The following is a 21851-nucleotide window of genomic DNA, read 5'->3' on the forward strand; positions in this document are numbered from 1 at the left end:
ATAAAAGTGCATTAAGAAAAACAGATAATCAAGCAAATATAGTCAACTAATGACACATGCTGTGAAGAAAATTAATGCAGGGTGAGGGCATAGAGAATTCTAGAGCTGGGACAGGGCAGTGAGTATAGGAAAAGCAAATGCAAGGGTGGGAATGATTGGTACTTAAAAGGAACAAGGCTTTATGACTAGGTCAACATGAACTAAGCAGAGTGTGATAGAAGACACAAAGTTAGATAAGTAGCAGCCAGATCATGTAAAGACTTGGCCATGGTAAAGATGCTGGCATGAGAGAGTGAAGACAAGCATATTATCCTAAAATTTTTCCTGGGTGAATGAAGGATGGGGAACGAGGAAGTTTTGAGTAGGTCACACAAACCCAGAGTTCTGTTTTTGTCATGATAAGTTTAAATACTTTCTAGACGTCCAAGAGGGGTTGGAGAGGAAACAATGAAATAAACAAATCCAGGGCTCAGGAGAGAGTTGGAGATGAGATATGAATCTGGGAGTCATTGATGTGTAGATGGTGCCATGGCATAAAGTCACCTAGAAAGTGAATATAGACAGAGAAGACCAGTGGCTGAGCACATCAATATTTAGAAATGAGTAAGAGGAAAAAGAACTAATGAGATGAGAGTGAGAGTGAGGTATCCTTAAAGCCTAGTGGTAAGATACAGAATAATTGTTCTCTGTTAATACATATTGGGCTAAATATTCATTACTGTGACATGTTAAAAAAAGGTATGACCTGGCTGTTAATTTTGTTAGTTCATGGAACACCTAATTTTGGATCTAGAAAACTGTCCCACTTTTAAATTTTCAGTACTTTCAGATAGCACCACCTCTCATTCTGGTAGAAAAGATAATTCTAAACAGAGCTATTATTGTCTCTCTTTATGCCTCAGGCGTTCTCTGAGAGAGGGTATTTGGTAATTGTTTTGTTTTTAAAGGACTTCCTTCCTGTCTAAAAGAGAGGAAAGGGAATGAAATGAAATGAAATAAAGCAGAATCTAGACAGCAGACAGATTTAAGATGGGTGTGTAATTGTTAATAATTTGGAAGTCAGATTTTTGTCTTCAGTGAACTTAAATTTGAAAATCCCAGTGATCACTATGAAGTTTCTATACTTATTCAACATAACATATTTTAGATGGAAGCTGTAATAAGGTATGTATGTTTCCAACTGAATATACCTTATTCTGAATTTTCCTATAGTTAATTCACATCTGAAACATTATCATTTAAGCCATTGATAATTCATAGAATTTTAGAGCCAAAAAGAATTATGAACATTTTCGGAATTATAGATTTACATGCAAATAAATTACTCACATAAACTTTGTTGAACAAAATAATCATGTTATATCATCCTGCCATAAACAGAAAATTTTAAAAACTAAAACTAAAATTATTGTAGAACTGATAGAAAAATGAGAAGGAAAATAGTTTTCTTATTTTTAAAGACACTAGTAATTACTGAAGGCTCGATAGAAGGCAATGGCAACCCACTCCAGTAGTCTTGCCTGGAAAATCCCATGGACGGAGGAGCCTGGTAGGCTGCAGTCCATGGGGTTGCTAAGGGTCGGACACGACCGAGCGACTTCACTTTCACTTTTCACTTTCATGCATTGGAGAAGGAAATGGCGACCCACTCCAGTTTCTTGCCTGGAGAATCCCAGGGACGGGGGAGCCTAGTGGGCTGCCATCTGTGGGGCCGCACAGGATTGGACACAACTGAAGCGACTTAGCAGCAGCAGCAGCAGATAGAGATATACACTAATAATAGAAAGCACAATTGAAGTACCTGGAATCTTCAACCTGTAAAAATTTTCTTTCAAGAGGACTATTCATGTATGAAATCAGTGGTTCCTTCCTGACTTGGGAGTTCCTTTACAGGCACGATTCTTTGAACCAGGCCTAGTGGTCTTATGTTATAATCAGTCAGTTTAGTAGGTGCTCAATTAATGTGTGTTAAGTGCATTTGATTATGATTAAGAAGTAGACGCACATATGATTAGGGTAGGTACTCCTTATGATTAAGGAATAAGAGTATTGCTTTTGCTTCTTCTCCTCATCCACCTTGCACGGATTCACTATGATGTCATTGTGAGTGATTCTTTGAAACAAAAGTCTGGGTAGAGGAAGGCGAAGTTAGAGAGCAGTTACTTAGATTTAGAAGCAACTCTTTCAGCTCCCAGCTCCTTAGTTGTCCAATCTGCCAGTTTCTGTTGCGTATTTAAATTAAAATACAGGTCCAGCCTCCCACTGAATCAGGATCACCTCCAGTTGTGGAAATTAGACAAATTCGTCCATATACCTCCAGCTCTTTATAATATGTGCAGTCAACAAAAGGATGGAAAACTTACTTTTTTAAAAAGTTAGTTTATATAGCTATGAAAATAACTGGGCTTAGTTATACCCAAAGCATTTTTTAAAATGGAAGTCAAATTTTTCTATTTTAGTTTCTATACTTAGTTAAAAATTCTATAACAGTATTTTTCTTTTTTATTTTTAACAGCTAGATTGGCAATTTTAGAACATAACTTATTGTGAAGACATGATTTCCTCTGTGAATATAACCAGTGACCTCAAACTTAACATCCTAAGGTTTACTAACAGCTATAAATCAATATACTAAAAGTATGATCCTCTGGAAATTAAATATGTTGTACATATATTAGCAGTTTTATGATCTGTATAAATTGTCCAATTTTTTTTGCTGACTACTCGTGTCACTTCTGTCTTTTCGTTTTTGTAATTCTTTGTGTGTGTTCAGTCATATGAAATAATTCAATTGGAGATGAATCTTGAGCTGGAGTAATTTGGGAATTACTTAAAGAGAATCACTAAAGCACTGACAGTCTTCAAAGAGCAAAAAGTAGTGGGCAATATCTCTGTCACTTATGACACTAGGAGAAGCCTTTGATGAAACAGAGAAGGAGCAGAGGCAGCTTTTGTTCCTGGCTTCTTCAGTACATATCTCCAATAATTTTTACGACTTGGCCTACTCAGAATATCTGAGAAAGATGGGATTGGAAATAGAGAACTTTGAGTTATCATTTTTTAGATAATGATTGATGTCATGAAAATAATCCAGGAAAGTATATAGCATGAAAAGGTGACCTAAAACAAAACCTAGGAACAGGGATCACCAAAGAAGGAAGAACTAGCAAAAAGAGAATAAGGGATGGTCCAAAATAGGAAAGAATCAGGAGAAAACGGTGTTTTTTGGTAGCTCACATAGGAGTTTCAAGAAAGAGGATGGTCAGGAGTATCCAGTGCTTCTGGGAGGTCAAGACTAAAAGTAGATTCTTGACTAAAAATAGGCTTTTTGATTTGGCACCATATTGATGATCCAGGCAAGAGCCTTTGCATCAGTGTAGTGAGGTTGAACATCAAGTTGCTCAATGGTAAAGAATCCGCCTGCTAATGCAGGAGACACAGGAGACTCAGGTTCAGTACCTGGGTTGGGAAGATCCCCTGGAGGAGGAAATGGCAACCCACTCCAGTATTCTTGCCTGGAGAACCCCATGGACAGAGGAGTCTGGTGGCCTATACTCCATAGGGTTGTAAAGAGTTAGGCGCGACTGAGCGACTGAACACACAAAAACCTATTTCAGGGAATTGAAAGTCCAAACTCTATAATCATATGCTTGGTCTTTCTGGTGACCCTATAGCGATCCTGAAGGTATCTAGGGAATCACCCAGAATCTATTAGCATAACAAAGACATTCCTGTGACTCAGAAAATTCCAAGGGTTGTGGAAGACCTGTGTCACGAACCCAAGGCAAAGACCACACAAATTATCACACAGTAGTGTACTGACCACAGGGAACTCATCACTACAAAATTTCCTGGTAGTATAGTAGGCATTCAATACATTTTTCCTTTGTGAAATGATTGTCTGGGTTGTTCTGTTGGTCTAAATCAGAGTTATGAAAATTACAAACTGCATCCAGATTTGGACTTGCCATTTTTGATCCTGTGGTACATTGATTCCATACCATTAATAATAATTCTAATTAGGGAATGTATATTTTAGGAAGACATGTTTGGTTCCACTGAGAAATATGACCTTATTACTAACTAGAAATTTGATGGCTGCTACTCTTCAGTGCTGATAGGTATGCTGTGGTCCAAAGAGTTAAATAATTTCTCATTAGAATTATGATAGCTCCATAGAAATTTGCCAGTAAAAATTCTAATGTAATGTGGTGATTAATGCTTTACTTTTTTTCAAGTAATCTTCCTCTTTGAGGCATCAACTGGAAAACCAATGGGAGACGGGAAGTTTCTTGCTCATAAGGTGATGGATATTAGCTATGTTTAATGTAAATAGTTACTTACTTCTTTTCAAAATCAATGTTTTCAGACTTCCCTGGTAGTCCAGTGGTTAAGACTTTGCACGTCCATTGCAAGGAGCATGGGTTTGAGCCTTAATTGGCAGAGTTCCATGTGCTCCATGGTGTGGCCAGAAAACAAAAATTAAAAACAAAACACTAGGAGCAGAATTAATGTTTTCATTTTAAGGAGGAAAACATGGAGATTAGTTTTATATTTAAAACCAGTGTGCATTCTTAGAGTATTTTGCCTAAAAATGCCCTAAAGATAAAGCACTATTAAATTCTGTAATGGAAAGCTATATGTATGCAAATTAATTGAATGGAAGAATCTGACGTATGTTTTTGTTCAAGCTCTTTACTCCTTTTTAAAAAATTATTATTTGTTTTATTTATTTTTGACTGTGCTCATTCTTCATTGCTGTGCACGGAATTTCTCTAGTTAAGGCACATGGACTTCAGTAATTGCAGTGCATGGGCTCAGTAGTTGTGAGTTCGTTACCCCACAGCATGTGGATTCTTAGTTTCTGGACCAGGGATCGAATTCATGTCCCCTGCTTTGGCAGGTGAATTTTTAACCACTGGACCACCAGAGAAGTCCCTCTTTACTGCTTTTCAATAAAATATTCTATCTTGATTAAACTTTTAGCACATATAGTATCAGTAAATAAAAATGTGTTTATACCTCGATACAGCTTACACTTTTTCCATTGACCTGGTCTAGCCCTTTTTTTTTAGGTTTTAAGACTGTAGTTAAACTGAAAAAAATCCTGAATTGCGAGCTGTTTATTAGTTTCTGACTTTTAGCCTTAGAACAAATAAATGGCACCATTCCATTGAGTTATCCTCCAATAAGTGATATATTAGGGTTAAAGATGTTTTTAACTTTACTGTTCAGTACTACTAGTGAGGTGTTACCCTATATTTTATTTTTTTCTTTTTGTAATTATTAGTTGAATAACAAATACAGTCAGTGGTTCAGAAATGGAAAAGCAGTCAGTGAAAAACTATTCCTGCTGCACCTGTCAGTTTAGTTCTTTTCCACCAAATAAGTAGCCATCATTATTAATCTTCTTTTACCCTTCCAGAGGTTTTTAGTGCATACATGGACAAAATGGGTATATGTTTCTTTCTCTTTCTTTTACACAAAGATGACATATAAGTCTGCACTTTGCTTTTCTCATGCAGCATTCTATTTCTGGAAATTTTTCCATATCAATAGATAAAAGTACTTATGCAGTCCTTCCTGCCATAAGTATAACATTTTATGGATGTATCAGAATTTGTTTAACTTGTACCCAAATGATGGATACAAATGGAAGTGTATTTCAGGTTATAGAGTTTCAAAGATTACATTATTTTATGGTGTTTTAACTGGCATTTTTCCCTTGTAAATTAAAAAACAAGTAATTACACTTTAGCTTTTGAATTATTTGTATATTAGCAGTTAAGTTATTTAGCAGGGACATTTTACCATTATAAGTAGGTAAATGATATTTAATTGATCTTAAAATAAACATATGTTCTTGTAAGTAAACAATTAAAATAATCTGGTGTAAGCACTAAAACTAATCCAGAATTTTCATTCTTTAAAAATTTTAGAATGAAGTTTTGGAAATTGCTCTGGATCAAAAGGGACTCACCAATGATAGAAAAATTGCTTTCATTGATAAAAATAGAGATCTCTATATCACTTCAGTGAAACGATTTGGGAAGGAAGAACAGATTATCAAACTTGGTAAAATAATTGTAATACACTTAAATTTTTTATTATTTTCAGTATTCTTAGATCTACTCTATATTATACTAAATAGCTTACTTGTTTGAATGAATCTATGAATAATGCTTTGGTCTCCTAATATTTCTTAGCTATTTAATTCCATTTTGATAGCAAGTCTTTAGCTGCTGCAACTAAATTGGCATTGAACAAAAGACATGCAGATTGAAAATATAATGGTTCTGGGTAAAATGCTCAAATATTTCCATAAATTTTTATGTGCATTTTTGCACGTTTCACCATCATAAAATACTCATACCTACCAGCAGTTAGTTGTGGTCTTATATATCAGCTAATTTTAAAGATATGTTTTTAATACTTATATAATGGAAATAATACATTAACATTCTTTTTAACATAAGGAACAATGGTGCATACTTTGGCATGGAGTGATACGTGCAATATCCTTTGTGGACTTCAAGATACTCGATTTACAGTGTGGTATTACCCCAATACGGTTTATGTGGACAGAGACATTTTGCCTAAAACATTATATGAAAGGGATGCAAGGTAACATTTTACTGTGTGGGATTGTTTATTGTCATCAATAAAACTAACAGAGTGTTGTATTCTTGCTTCTAATTTCATTCCTACAAAATAATCTTTTATGTTATTTAGTTAAATAAATTATTCAGCTAAAGCTAATTTAATGAGATTTAAGTGACAGAATGAAGTTGAAAGTATTGTATTGATGTAATACTATTTATTTATATGTTTCTTAAATGGATATAATTTTTTCTTATATGATTTTCAGGTTTACTGTTGTTTAATGGAAACTCAGGTAGTTTTTTCAATGTGGTTTAATTATTTTATTTTAGGCACTCAATATTTTTCTGTGATGTACAATTTTATGACAGCCTTTACTCTTTCCCATTTTATCATTGACCTTGAAACTCTTAGGAATGAATGTATCTCTAGAATTGAATTTAAAATTGATATTAAATATAGAAAAAACACATAAAGTTATTTAAAAGTTTTTTTTTTAATTTTACATTCTTCAGAAAATAAAATGTATTTATATTCCTAAATTCTCTAAGAAATGGCAGGGAGATCTCTTATTCTTGGCAAACTAGGAATACAAAGGCTTCTCAATGCCAAATCTTAGTTTAACTTTCAAATCTATTTTGAGTTCATTTTTCATATTCAAGCTCACATTGGCAAAACCAGAGAGGCATCATGTAAAAAAATTAGCTAATGAAAAGAAGTTAGTCTCTTTACTTAAAATTCACCTCCTGTTATTATGAGAAAATAATCTTGGAATCAACTTTTTAATGTTTGTACTTTCAAAAGCTGAAGCTAAGTGCTTTAATCATTTGTGTGATTTACCTTAATTCTTAGGCAAAAAGATCATTTCAAATGCTTTTAGGCATAGTTGTCAAATATGTAATAATTTTTGTCATGTTAAAATGTTTGTATATTTTGCTCTAAGTGTACATAGCAAGTTAGATTCCAATATTTATTTGAAGATATACGTTCTCCCTGGAATTAACTTTCTTGGGGTGCATTTTGGAGATTGTAGATTTCATATGTATGTTGGGGTCAGCTCCCAAATTTAAATTGTATGAAATTTTTTGCTTAGAATATAAATTGCATTTTTCCTTTTTTCAACAGTGAATTTAGTAAAAACCCCCATATTGTGAGTTTTGTTGGAAATCAAGTAACTATAAGAAGAGCTGATGGCTCTCTGGTTCACATCAACATATCACCATATCCTGCTATTCTCCACGAATATGTAAGCAGTTCAAAATGGGAAGATGCTGTAAGACTTTGTCGTTTTGTTAAGGTACTTTACATTTCAGATCCACAGTTGTATATATATTGTGTATTAGTTTATACAATATCTTTTTGCAAAATGAGAAATCATAAGAGCCAAGGGTTGGAAAAATTATCAACAAGATCACATCTTGTTTTTTTTAATAAGTGATGTCATGAGAGAGAGATAGATGTTGCTGTGTGATTTATTCTCTGAAGAAGCGAGTAGTTTCTTCTTTCTGGTACATATAAAAACCTTTCATGGAACTTTATTTAAAAGTCAGATTCCCAGGTTCTACCCCCAAGGTCTAATTTATTAAATCTAGTGAGCCTGGACATATTTTAAGTTCCTCAAATCATTTGTATAGCTAAGGTTAAGAACCATTCACTACTTTAGATAGCATTTTCCAACCTAGTTGAATTAAGTATTTTCTGAACATGTTGACCACAGAACTCTTTTATATCACATTGTTTAATTATCTTACAATACACTTTTGTAAAAGGACTTTAAGATGGTTTTCCATACAGTGTGTTATTGATGACAGTCTGCTCTAATAGCATTGTCTGAAAACCTCACTTTTTCTCTGGTTCCCTGCAGTTGCATTCTTTGACATCTCATCAAAAAGACTGGAGGGCTTATAACCTTGAATTATCATTAATGTGTATCATAAGTTCTAAAGTAAACCTTTTTTAATTAGAAATGAACATTTCACAAAAAATTTATTCAAAACTTTCTCTATGTGTTTTGAATATGTGAACAGCATCAGTTCAGTTCATAGTGTCCGACTCTTTGCGACCCCATGAATCACAGCACCCCAGGCCTCCCTGTCCATCGCCAACCCCAGAGTTTATTCAGACTCACGCCCATTGAGTCGGTGATGCCATCCAGCCATCTCATCCTCTGTCATCCCCTTCTCCTCCTGCCCCCAATCCCTCCCAGCATCAGAGTCTTTTCCAATGAGTCAGCTCTTCACATGAGGTGGCCAAAATACTGGAGTTTCAGCTTTAGTATCAGTCCTTCCAAAGAAAACCCAGGGCTGATCTCCTTCAGAATGGACTGATTGGATCTCCTTGCAGTCCAAGGGACTCTCAAGAGTCTTCTCCAACACCACAGTTCAAAAGCATCAATTCTTCGGTGCTCAGCTTTCTTCACAGTCCAACTCTCACATCCAAACATGACCACAGGAAAAACCATAGCCTTGACTAGCTGGACCTTTGTTGGCAAAGTAATGTCTCTGCTTTTCAATATGCTATCTAGGTTGGTCATAACTTTTCTTCCAAGGAGTAAGCATCTTTTAATTTCATGGCTGCAGTCACCATCTGCAGAGGAGCCCAAAAAAAACCAAAGTCTGACACTGTTTCCACTGTTTGTCCATCTATTTCCCATGAAGTGATGGGACCGGATGCCATGATCTTTGTTTTCTGAATGTTGAGGTTTAAGCCAACTTTTTCACTTTCCTCTTTCACTTTCATCAAGAGGCTTTTTAGTTCCTCTTCACTTTCTGCCATAAGGGTGGTGTCATCTGCATATCTGAGGTTATTGATATTTCTTCTGGCAGTCTTGATTCCAGCTTGTGCTTCTTGCAGCCCAGCATTTCTCATGATGTACTCTGCATATAACTTAAATAAGCAGGGTGACAATATACAGCCTTGATGTACCCCTTTTCCTATTTGAAACCAGTCTGTTGTTCCATGTCCATTTCTAACTGTTGCTTCCTGACCTGCATATAGGTTTCTCAAGAGACAGCTTAAGTGTTTTCCACAGTTTATAGTGATCCACACAGTCAAAGGGTTTGGCATAGTCAATAAAGCAGAAATAGATGAATTTCTGGAACTTTCTTGCTTTTTCAATGATCCAGCAGATGTTGGCAATTTGATCTCTGGTTCTTCTGCCTTTTCTAAAACCAGCTTGAACATCTGGAAGTTCATGGATCACATACTGCTGAAGCCTGGCTTGGGGAATTTTGTGCATTATTTTCCTAGCATGTGAGATGAGCACAATTGTGCGGTAGTTTGAGCATTCTTTAGCATTGCCTTTCTTTGGGATTGGAATGAAAACTGACCTTTTCCAGTCCTGTGGCCACTACTAGTTTTCCAAATTTGCTGGCATATTGAGTGCAGCACTTTCACAGCATCATCTTTCAGGATTTGAAATAGCTCAACTGGAATTCCATCACTTCCACTAGCTTTGTTCGTAGTGATGCTTTCTAAGGCCCACTTGACTTCACATTCCAGGATGTCTGGCTCTAGGTGAATGATCATACCATTGTGATTATCTTGGTCTTGAAGATCTTTTTTGTACAGTTTTTCTGTGTATTCTTGCCACCTCTTCTTAATATCTTCTGCTTCTGTTAAGTCCATACCATTTCTGTCCTTTATCGAGCCCATTTTGCATGAAATGTTCCCTTGATATCTCTGATTTTCTTGAAGAGATCTCTAGTCTTTCCCATTCTGTTGTTTTCCCCTATTTCTTTGCATTGATCGCTGAGGAAGGCTTTCTTATCTCTCCTTGCTATTCTTTGGAACTCTGCATTCAGATGCTTATATCTTTCCTTTTCTCCTTGGCTTTTCGCTTCTCTTCTTTTCACAGCTCTAAGGCCTCCTCAGACAGCCATTTTGCTTTTTTGCATTTCTTTTCCATGGTGATGGTCTTGATCTCTGTCTTCTGAACGATGTCATGAACCTCATTCCATAGTTCATCAGGCACTCTATCAGATCTAGTACCTTAAATCTATTTCTCACTTCCACTGTATAATCATAAGGGATTTGATTTAGGTCATACCCGAATGGTCTAGTGGTTTTCCCTATTTTCTTGAATTTAAGTTTGAATTTGGCAATAAGGAGTTCATGATATGAGCCACAGTCAGATCTCAGTCTTGTTTTTGTTGACTGTGTAGAGCTTTTCCATTTTTGGCTGCAAAGAATATAATCAATCTGATTTTAGTGTTGACCATCTGGTGATGTCTATGTGTAGAATCTTCTCTTGTGTTGTTGGAAGAGGGTGTTGGCTATGACAAGTGCATTCTCTTGGCTAAACTCTATTAGCCTTTGCCCTGCTTCATTCCATACTCCAAGGCCAAATTTGCCTGTTACTCCAGGTGTGTCTTGACTTCCCACTTTTGCATTCCTGTCCCCTATAATGAAAAGGACATCTTTTTTGGGTGTTAGTTCTAAAAAGTCTTGTAGGTCTTCATAGAACCGTTCAACTTCAGCTTCTTCAGCATTACTGGTTGGGGCATAGTCTTGGATTACCTTGATATTGGATGGTTTGCCTTGGAAACAAACAGAGATCATTCTGTCATTTTTGAGATTGCATCCAAGTACTGCATTTCAGACTCTTTTGTTGACCATGATGGCTACTCCATTTCTTCTAAGGGATTCCTGCGCACAGTAGTAGATATAATGGTCATTTGAGTTAAGAGATTCCCCATGTCCAAGGTAAGAGAAACCCAAGTAAGATGGTAGGTGTTGCAAGAGGGCATCAGAGGGCAGACACACTGAAACCATAATCACAGAAAACTAGTCAATCTAATCACAGGAGGACTACAGCCTTGTCTAACTCAATGAAACTAAGCCATGCCCTGTGGGGCCACCCAAGATGGGTGGCTCATAGTGGAGAGGTCTGACAGAATGTGGTCCACTGGAGAAGGGAATGGCAAACCACTTCAGTATTCTTGCCTTGAGAACCCCATGAACAGTATGAAAAGGCAAAATGATAGGATGCTGAAAGAGGAACTCCCTAGGTCAGTAGGTGCCCAATATGCTACTGGAGATCAGTGGAGAAATAACTCCAGAAAGAATGAAGGAATGGAGCCAAAGCAAAAACAATAACCAGTTGTGGATGTGACTGGTGATAGAAGCAAGGTCCGATGCTGTAAAGAGCAGTATTGCAGAGGAACCTGGAATGTTAGGTCCCTGAATCAAGGCAAATTGGAATTGGTCAAACAGGAGATGGCAAGAGTGAATGTTGACATTCTAAGAATCAGCAAACTAAAATGGACTGGAATGGGTGAATTTAACTCAGATGACCATTATATCTACTACTGTGGGCAGGAATCCCTTAGAAGAAATGGAGTAGCCATCACGGTCAACAAAAGAGTCCAAAATGCAGTACTTGCATGCAATCTCAAAAACGACAGAATGATCTCTGTTCGTTTCCAAGGCAAACCATTCAATATCATAGTAATCTAAGTCTATAACAGCATAGCCACAATGAAATTTCCACATCATTAATTTATTAAATTATTATTTTTTTCAGTGCCAGGCTCAGCAATCTTTTATTTTACATTAAAATATAACCTTGTTTTATTTTAATTCAGCCATATAGTTGAAATAATTGTTCTCATATTTCACTTTAGGAACAAACCATGTGGGCTTGCCTAGCTGCTATGGCAGTTGCTAATCAAGATATGACTACTGCAGAAATAGCCTACGCAGCAATCGGTGAAGTAAATAGTTTTTACTTAGTTTTATGTGTGTGTGTGTGTTTTTAACTGTAATTTGTTACTGTATACTTCAAATATTTTTCTTTTTTTTAGATTGATAAAGTTCAATATATCAATTCTATAAAAAATCTTCCATCTAAAGAATCAAAAATGGCCCACATATTAATGTTTAGTGGGAACATACAGGAGGCTGAAATTGTTCTTCTTCAGGCTGGCCTTGTTTATCAAGCAATTCAGATCAATATTAATCTCTACAACTGGGAAAGGTAATAAAAACATTTTTCATCAATTCCAAAACCTGACTGATCTTAATGTATTCTTCTGTCTACCAGTTAGTAAATTACATTTTCCATTGTACTTAAGAGTTTCCTGATATCATATAAAAATTCATTCACATTTATATTCATGAGTCAGTTCAGTCGCTCAGTTGTGTCCAACTCTTTGCGACTCCATGGACCGCAGCATGCCAGGCTTCCCTATCCATCGCCAACTCCCAGAACTTGCTCAAACTCATGTCCATTGAGATGGTGATGCCATCCATCCGTCTCATCCTCTGTCGTCCCCTTCTCCTCCCACCTTCAATCTTTCCCAGCGTCAGGGTCTGTTCAAATGAGTCAGTTCTTCGCATCATGTGGCCGGAGTACTGGAGTTTCAGCTTCAGCATCAGTCCTTCAAATGTATATTCAGGACTGATTTCCTTTAGGTTGAACTGGTTGGATCTCCTTGTAGTCCAAGGGACTATCAAGAGTCTTCTCCAACACCATAGTTCAAAAGCATCAATTCTTTGGCACTCAGCTTTCTTTGTGGTTCAACTCTCATATCCATACATGACTACTGGAAAAACCATAGCTTTGACTTGACAGACCTTTGTCAGCAAAGTAATGTCTCTGCTTTTTAATATGTTGTCTAGGTTGGTCATAACTTTTCTTCCAAGGAGCAAGTGTCGTTTAATTTCATGGTTGCAGTTGCCATCTGCATTGATTTTGGAGCCCAAGAACATACAGTCTGTCACTGTTTCCACTGTTTCCCCATCTATTTGCCATGAAGTAATGGGACCAGATGCCAAGCCAGCTTTTTCACTGTCCTCTTTTACTTTCATCAAGAGGCTCTTTAGTTCTTCCCATTCTACCATAAGGGTGGTATCATCTGCATATTTGAGGTTATTGGTATTTCTCCCGGCAATCTTGATTCCAGCTTTGCTTTATGCAGCCCAGCATTTGCATGATGTACTCTGAATATAGGTTAAATAACCAGGGTGACAATATACAGCCTTGACGTACTCCTTTCCCAATTTGGAACCAGTCCATTGTTCCATGTCTAGTTCTGTTGCTTCTTGAACCAGAACTGTTCAAGAGCTGTTGCTTCTTGACCTGCATACAGATTTCTCAGGAGGCAGGTAAGGTGATCTGGTACTCCCATCTCTTGAAGAATTTTCCACAGTTTTTGGTGATCCATACAATCGAAGTCTTTGGCGTAGTCAATAAAACAGAAGTAGATGTTTTTCTGGAACTCTCTTGTTTTTTCAATGATCCAGTAGATGTCGGCAATTTGATCTCTGGTTCCTCTGCCTTTTCTAAATCCAGCTTGAACATATTTGTGAGTAGCCTGTGATAAAAGATTTTTGCCATCTGTGACTCATGATTAATTAGATGTTGTCTGTGAAGAAGAAAAGAGAGTCTAAAATGGCTCCAGGATTTCTGATTTTAGTAACTGGATAGATGGTGGTAAGAATATTAGCAGGTTTGGAAGTGATGTTGAATTTGAAATATTTATTTAGAGATATGTGATAATAGTTGATTATTAGACATGGATCTCAGGAAAGATTTTAAATAGAGATGTAGATTAAGAGTCATCAGCAAACGGATGGTAGTTGAAGCCAGAAGGATGGATGCAATTGCCTGGGGTATGTGTGGAGTGAGAACACATCAACTCTATTTGCGGGATGGGTGAAAGAAGAGAAATTCACTGAAAGGTGGGGATGAAGTAGTTAGACAGCCAGAGAGAGGATCCAGGAAAGATTTGTTAAGCTAAAAAAGACAAATGAAAGGATTTGTATCAAGGAGTGGTCAGTAACCTTCCCTGCCAGCTTAGCTGTTGGGACAGGTTGCTTTCTGAAACTGAGTGGCAAGCTTCTCTTTTCTATGGCATATTATGTTTCTCTGTTGTTTTTCTTCAGGTATATATCTCTCAGTGAATAAGGTTGTACTGTTTATATACACCTGAAGTTACTATGTTATAAAGTTGGCATGTTGATTTTTTCAACATGAAAATGTCTTTCATCATCTTTGCCTCTCTCTGTGCTTAAAAATAACCACTAATTTTTTAATTACTAGCCCCTTATAATTCTCTTAGATTAGAATTTTTATAGAGACCCTGTCTCTATCTTCCCCTTAAACAGGAATAATAAAAATGGCTAACAAAAGTAACAAATGATTTTGGTATTGACATACTATGGTCTCTTTATTTAATTTATACATTTATACAGGTCAGCCATTCTATTTCAATGCTTTATTTACACAAATCTGTTGTCATTGTTTAGCTATACAAAGGATTGTGAAAACTATTTTAGGTTCTACAAAGATGAATAGGCCTTTGTTCTTGAGCTCAATTTAGTCATAATTCATAAATATTTAAGTAGTTTGGAAAGTATAAATAATATTTTTTAAACTATATTAAAGAACTGATGGAAAATTGTACATATCATTACTAAACTATGAGTTTCATGAGAAATGGCGAAGAATAGTGTTTACAGCATATTCTCAATTGATACTTTTGAGAAAATATTTATGTTGATAAATTTTAGGCATTAGTATTTATACAGCATTCTAAACACCATACAATATGACAAATATTTTAAAAATCATCTTTATATTAGAAAGCTTACACCATACAATATAACAAATATTTTAAAAATCATCTTTATATTAGAAAGCTTACAACCTATTTAAGAATTCCATTTTATTGTCATTAGTAATAGTGAAGCTTCTACTTATTGATGCTTATGATGTGTCAGAATTGTGTTCAATGCTTTCCATATATCATCTCACTTTGTTATCACAACATTATACAAATGAAGAAGTTGAGGATTATTTGTAAGTATGTGGCAGATCTAGGATTTGAACCTGAGCCTTCCAATATCAAAGCGGACCTGAATTTTCTATTATTACTGCAATAAAGTATATACTGCTGATACTACTACTTACATTGTTCTGTAGGACTGATGTTTATCTCTTTTATTATTTATCTTTGTAAATTTTTACATTTACAAAGATTTTAGATTATATACTTCTTGAAGGATAAAAACATTTTATCATTTTATATTATCTGTGAACATAGCAGGTACTTAATTTCATGCTGTTAATCTTTATGCAGTACTCAATCATTTTGCCATACACTTCCCATGCAAACACTGAATGTAACAGTGTGTAAGTGTCGGAGCAGGTTGATGAAGCAGTTTGCCTCTGATGGTTTCTATTGATGGCCTATAATACAGCCCTCTGAATATTTCTTGTACCTCCTTCACCTAAGTGAATATCATGTCTTTCCAGAGGACCCTCCTTGCCTACATCTCAAATGAAGTCAGTTTATCCTTTCCAGCTCCACATTCATTAGGTCTGGATGTGAGTGATGGCTCAGCGGTAAAGAAACTACCTGCAGTGCAGGGGACACAAGTTTTATCCCCTGGGTCGGGAAGATCCCCTGGAGGAGGGCATGGCAGTCCACTCCAGTATTCTTGCCTGGAGAATCCCATGGACAGAGGAGCCTGGTGGGCTACAGTCCCTGGGGTTGCAAAGAGTTGGACATGACTGAAGCGACTTAGCATACCTAGGCAAACATCTTTACTTGTCCGGTAAAAATCTCTGATCCTTTGAGACATGTCATGTAACCATTCTTACTCTTTGCTGTTAATTTCACATCTTGTCTACTATCCCTATATCCTACCCTCCATGTTGCTCCTTCCCCTGCTCTAGTTTTCAGCATAGGACCCTGCTTTAAGATATTAGGTGTCAGGGAGAGGGGGAACAAGAAGGGCAGAGAGATGTAATGGGGAAAGAAAAACAAACACTTGGTGCTCCTCTGTTCCTCCTGTCTACTTGGTATCTCCTTTCTGTTTTTTATCTAAACTATAAACCAATGGGTTGGTAAAATGTTGGTAGACCTCTGTGCCTGCCTGATAAGTTGATAAAGGTCAAAAAGCATTATTCAAGGCTTCTAATTACTATTTACACACTTTTTGTTGTTGTTGTTCGGTCACCCAGTCATGTTTGACTCTTTGTGACCCCGTGGACTGCAGCATGCCAGGCCTCCCTGTCCCTCACCATCTCCTGGAGTTTGCCCAAGTTCATGTTCATTGCTTCGGTGATGCCATCCAGTTATCTCACCCTCTGACACCCTCTCCTCCTTCTGCCCTCAATCTTTCCCAGCATCAGGGACTTCTCTAGTGAGTTGTCTGTTTACATCAGATGACCAAAATACTGAAGCTTCAGCTTCAGCATCAGTCATTCCAGTGCATATTCAGGGTTGATCTCTCTAAAGATTGACTGGTTTGAGCTCCTTGCTATCCAGGGGACTTTGAGAAGTCTTTTCCAGCACCACAGTTCAAAGGCATCAATTCTTTGGTGGTCTGCCTTCTTTACAGTCTAGCTCTCACAACTGTATATGACCACTGGAAAGACCATAGCCTCGACTAGATAGACCTTTGTTGGCAGAGTAATGTCACTGCTTTTCAACACTGTCTAGGTTTGTCATCGCTTTCTTGCCAAGGAGCAATCATCTTCTGATTTCATGGCTGCAGTCACCATTTGCAGTGATTTTGGAGTCCAAGAAGAGGAAATCTGTCACTGCTTCCACCTTTTCCCCTTCCATTTGCCTTGCAGTAAAGGGGCTGGATGCTATTATCTTAAATTTTTTTTAATATTTAGTCTTAAGCTGGCTCTTTCACTCTCCTCATCAAGAGGCTCTTTAGTTCCTCTTCACTTTCTACCATTAGAGGGGTTTCCTCTGTATATCTGAGGTTGTTGATGTTTCTCTTGCCTATCTTGATTCCAGCTTGTAACTCATCCAGCCTAGCGTTTCTCATGATGTGCTCATCATATAGGTTAAACAAACAGGGTGACGGAAGACAGCCCTGTCATACTCCTTTCTTGATGTTGAACCAATCAGTTGTTCCATACAGGGTTCTAACTGTTGCTTCTTGACCCACATACAGGTTTCTCAGGAGACAGATACGATGGTCTGGTATTCCCATCACTCTAGGAGATTTCCACAGTTTGTCATGATCCACACAGTCAAAGGCTTTAGCATAGTCGATGAAACAGAGATAATGTTTTTCTGAAATTCCCTTGCTTTCTCTATGATCTAGCGAATGTTGGAAATTTGATCTCTAATTCCCCTTCCTTTTCTAAACCAAGCTTGGATATCTGGAAGTTCTTGGTTTGCATAATGCTGAAGCCTAGCATGCAAGACTTTAAGCATGACCTTACTAGCATGGGAGATGAGTGCAATTGTCCGATGGTTAGCACATTCTTTGGTACTACCCTTCTTGGGAATTGGGATGAAGATTGACTTCTTCAAGTCCTGTGGTCACTACTGGGTCTTCCAGATTTGCTGACATAATGAATGCAAAACCTTGATTTATACACTTAAGACTCCCAAATATGTATCTCTCCTAGCTCTCTATCTTGCTCATGTTTGCTGTCAGAATCCAATTATCTACCTGCCTATTGAGCATTCCCATTGGATGTCTCATATGTTTGAGTTCAAATTTATATTTATTCTCTCATAAACTTGGTCCTCTTCCAAAGTAATCTGTCATCTTTTCAATCTATCCAAAGCTGGAAATTTAGGAGTTACTTTTGACATTTTCCTTTACCCTGTAGCGCTCATCCTCTTTACCACCAGCACCCTTGTCTAAGCTGATCCAAGTTTTTCTTGGTATAACATTATCTCTACATCTACTTTGTCCTTTTCATATCCATTCATCACATTGTACTCACAGTGATCTATTCACAGTGGAAGTCTGATCATGTCACTCTTGACCCCTGACTCACTTAAATGAAACCATTAGTTTCCCATCATTTTTAGCAAAATATCAAAGACTGGGTAAGAATGACTTCAAATAATCGGCAGAAGTAATTATGACTGCTACAAAACTCTCAAGAAACTTTATGTATTGTCTTCATTTCTAGATTATACAGCTATTTTTGAAATCAGTTGGAATATTTGTTCCTATTGCATATTCATTCATTCAGCAGATATTTAATGAGTGTCTGCCATACTAGGGATATTTAGATATTACATGGTAATCCATTTAAAACAACAATAATAACAGTCTTTTGGTAAAATGTATGGTCACTTTTAATGACTCGTTCGAAAAGGCTGCTGAATGGGACAAAGACAAATGTAGTGGTTAAGACTGGGAGCTTTGGAATAAGACCTGGGTTTGATTTCTGATTCTGCACATATTAGTCTTGTGATCTTGGACAGGTTACTGAGGCTCCGTAAGCCTCAATTTCCTTGTGTTTAAAATGATGATAATTAAAAGAAACACATGTTTGTTGTCAGGGTTAAGTAAAATAGCATGTGAAACTCTCTTAGCTTACTGCCTGATACATAGTAAACCTTCAATAAATAGTAGCTATTGTTCATTCTTTAAATATTTATTGAGTGTCTCTAATGTGCCAGGTTTTAGGCACTGGGGATACAGCAATGAACAAAACTGACAAAGTCTGAGATGACAGTTCGATACTAAATGTTAGGACTAATATAAAAAGTAGGAGTAAGACATATAAATACTTGGATCCAGTATAGAAATAAACTTATAAGAACATAGTCCAAAGAATGGCCTGCTTAGAAAGTAGAATAATCCCCATCTACAAAGATATTCCACAGTTTGTTGTGATCCACAGTCAAAGACTTTGGCTTAGTCAATAAAGCAGAAATAGATGTTTTTCTGGAACTCTCTCGCTTTTTCGATGATTCAACGGGTGTTGGCAATTTGATCTCTGGTTCTTCTGCTTTTTTGAAATCCAGCTTGAACATCTGGAAGTTCATGGTTCACATGCTGTGGAAGCCTGGCTTGGAGAATTTTGAGCATTACTTTGCTAGCGTGTGAGATGAGTGCAATTGTGTGGTAGTTTGAACATTCTTTGGCATTGCCTTTCATTAGGATTGGAATGAAAACTGACCTTTTCCAGTCCTGTGGCCAATGCTGACATAATGGCATAAAAAAAAGCTTATTTTCCAAATTTGCTGGCATATTGAGTGCAGCGCTTTCACAGCATCATCTTTGAGGATTTGAAATAGCTCAACTGGAATTCCATCACTTCCTCTAGCTTTGTTGGTAGGGATGTTTCCTAAGGCCCACTTGACTTCGCATTCCAGGATGTCTGGCTCTAGGTGAGTGATCATACCATTGTGATTATCTGGGTCATGAAGATCTTTTTTATATAATTCTTCTGTGTATTCTTGCCACCTCTTCTTAATATCTTCTGCTTCTGTTAGGTCCATACCATTTCTGTCCTTTATTGTGCCCATTTTGCATGAAATGTTCCCTTGGTATCTCTAATTTTCCTGAAGAGATCTCTAGTCTTTCCCATTCTGTTGTTTTCCTCTATTTCTTTGCATTGATCACCGAGGAAGGCTTTCTTGTCTCTCCTTGCTACTCTTTGGAACTCTGCATTCAAATGGGTATATCTTTCCTTTTCTCCTTTGCCTTTTGCTTCTCTTCTTTTCACAGCTATTTGTAAGGCCTCCTCAGACAACCATTTTGCCTTTTTGCACTTCTTTTTCTTGGGGATGGTCTTGATCCCTGCCTCCTGCAGAATGTCATGAACCTCCTGAGAAATTTGTATGCGGGTCAGGAAGCAATAGTTAAAACTGGACATGGAACAACAGACTGGTTCCTAATCGGGAAAGGAGTACATCAAGGCTGTATATTGTTACCCTGCTTATTTAACTTCTATGCAGAGTACATCATGAGAAATGCTGGACTGGATGAAGCACAAGCTGGAATCAAGATTCCCAGGAGAAATCTCAATAACCTCAGATATGCAGATGACACCACCCTTATGGCAGAAAGTGAAGAACTAAATAACCTCTTGATGAAAGTGAAAGAGGAGAGTAAAAAACTTGGCTTAAAGCTCAACATTCAGAAAACTAAGATCATGGCATCTGGTCTCATCACTTCATGGCAAATAGATGGGGAAACAGTGACAGACTTTATTTTCTTGGGCTCCAAAATCACTGCAGATAGTGACTGCAGCCATGAAATTAAAAGATGCTTGCTTCTTGGAAGAAAAGTTATGACCAACCTAGACAGCATATTAGAAAGCAGAGACATTACTTTCCCAACAAAAGTCCATCTAGTCAAAGCTATGGTTTTTCCAGTAGTCATGTATGAATATGAGAGTTGGACTATAAACAAAGCTGAGCACCAAAGAATTGATGCCTTTGAACTGTGCTGTTGGATGAGACTCTTGAGAGTCCCTTGGACTACAAGGAGACCCAAACAGTACATCCTAAAGGAATTCAGTCCTGAATATTCATTGGGAGGACTGATACTGAAGCTGAAACTACAATATTTTGGCCACATGATGCGAAGAACCATGCTAGTAAAGTAATGCTCAAAATTCTCCAAGCCAGGCTTCAGCAATACGTGAACCGTGAACTCCCTGATGTTCAAGCTGGTTTTAGAAAAGGCAGAAGAACCAGAGATCAAATTGCCAACATCCACTGGATCATGGAAAAAGCAAGAGAGTTCCAGAGAAACATCTATTTCTGCTTTATTGACTATGCCAAAGCCTTTGACTGTGTGGATCACAATAAACTGTGGAAAATTCTGAAAGAGATGGGAATACCAGACTACCTAACCTGCCTCTTGAGAAATCTGTATGCAGGTCAGGAAGCAACAGTTAGAACTGGACATGGAACAACAGACTGGTTCCAAATAGGAAAAGGAATCTGTCAAGGCTGTATATTGTCACCCTGCTTATTTAAGTTATATGCAGAGTACATCATGAGAAACGCTGGACTGGAAGAAACAAGCTGGAATCAAGATTGCCGGGAGAAATATAACCTCAGATATGCAGATGACACCACCCTTATGGCAGAAAGTGAAGAGGAACTCAAAAGCCTCTTGATGAAAGTGAAAGAGGAGAGTGAAAAAGTTGGCTTAAAGCTCAACATTCAGAAAACGAAGATCATGGCATCCGGTCCCATCACTTCATAGTGATGGAGAAACAGTGGAAACAGTGTCAGACTTTATTTTTGGGGGCTCCAAAATCACTGCAGGTGGTGACTGCAGCCATGAAATTAAAAGAGGCTTACTCCTTGGAAGGAAAGTTATGACCAACCTAGATAGCATATTCAAAAGCAGAGACATTACTCTGCCGACTAAGATCCATCTAGTCAAGGCTATGGTTTTTCCTGTGGTTATGTATGGATGTGAGAGTTGGACTGTGAAGAAGGCTGAGCACTGAAGAATTGATGCTTTTGAACTGTGGTGTTGGAGAAGACTCTTGAGGGTCCCTTGGACTGCAA

At 37.2% G+C, this 21851-nt stretch overlaps 1 protein-coding gene across 1 annotated transcript in view; it reads left to right on the top strand.

The window, feature by feature from the left end:
* IFT80 (intraflagellar transport 80) overlaps window positions 1-21851 on the top strand; it is a 119584-nt gene that overhangs the window by 81773 nt on the left and 15960 nt on the right. Inside the window, exons 12-17 of the mRNA XM_068975747.1 lie at window positions 4239-4303; window positions 5940-6075; window positions 6477-6624; window positions 7726-7897; window positions 12225-12314; window positions 12405-12577. Coding sequence (XP_068831848.1) covers window positions 4239-4303; window positions 5940-6075; window positions 6477-6624; window positions 7726-7897; window positions 12225-12314; window positions 12405-12577 — 784 coding nt within the window. The remainder of the gene's footprint in view (window positions 1-4238; window positions 4304-5939; window positions 6076-6476; window positions 6625-7725; window positions 7898-12224; window positions 12315-12404; window positions 12578-21851) is intronic.

The sequence above is a fragment of the Capricornis sumatraensis genome, chromosome 1, assembly GCF_032405125.1.
Source record: "Capricornis sumatraensis isolate serow.1 chromosome 1, serow.2, whole genome shotgun sequence".
Taxonomy (NCBI): Eukaryota; Metazoa; Chordata; class Mammalia; order Artiodactyla; family Bovidae; genus Capricornis; species Capricornis sumatraensis.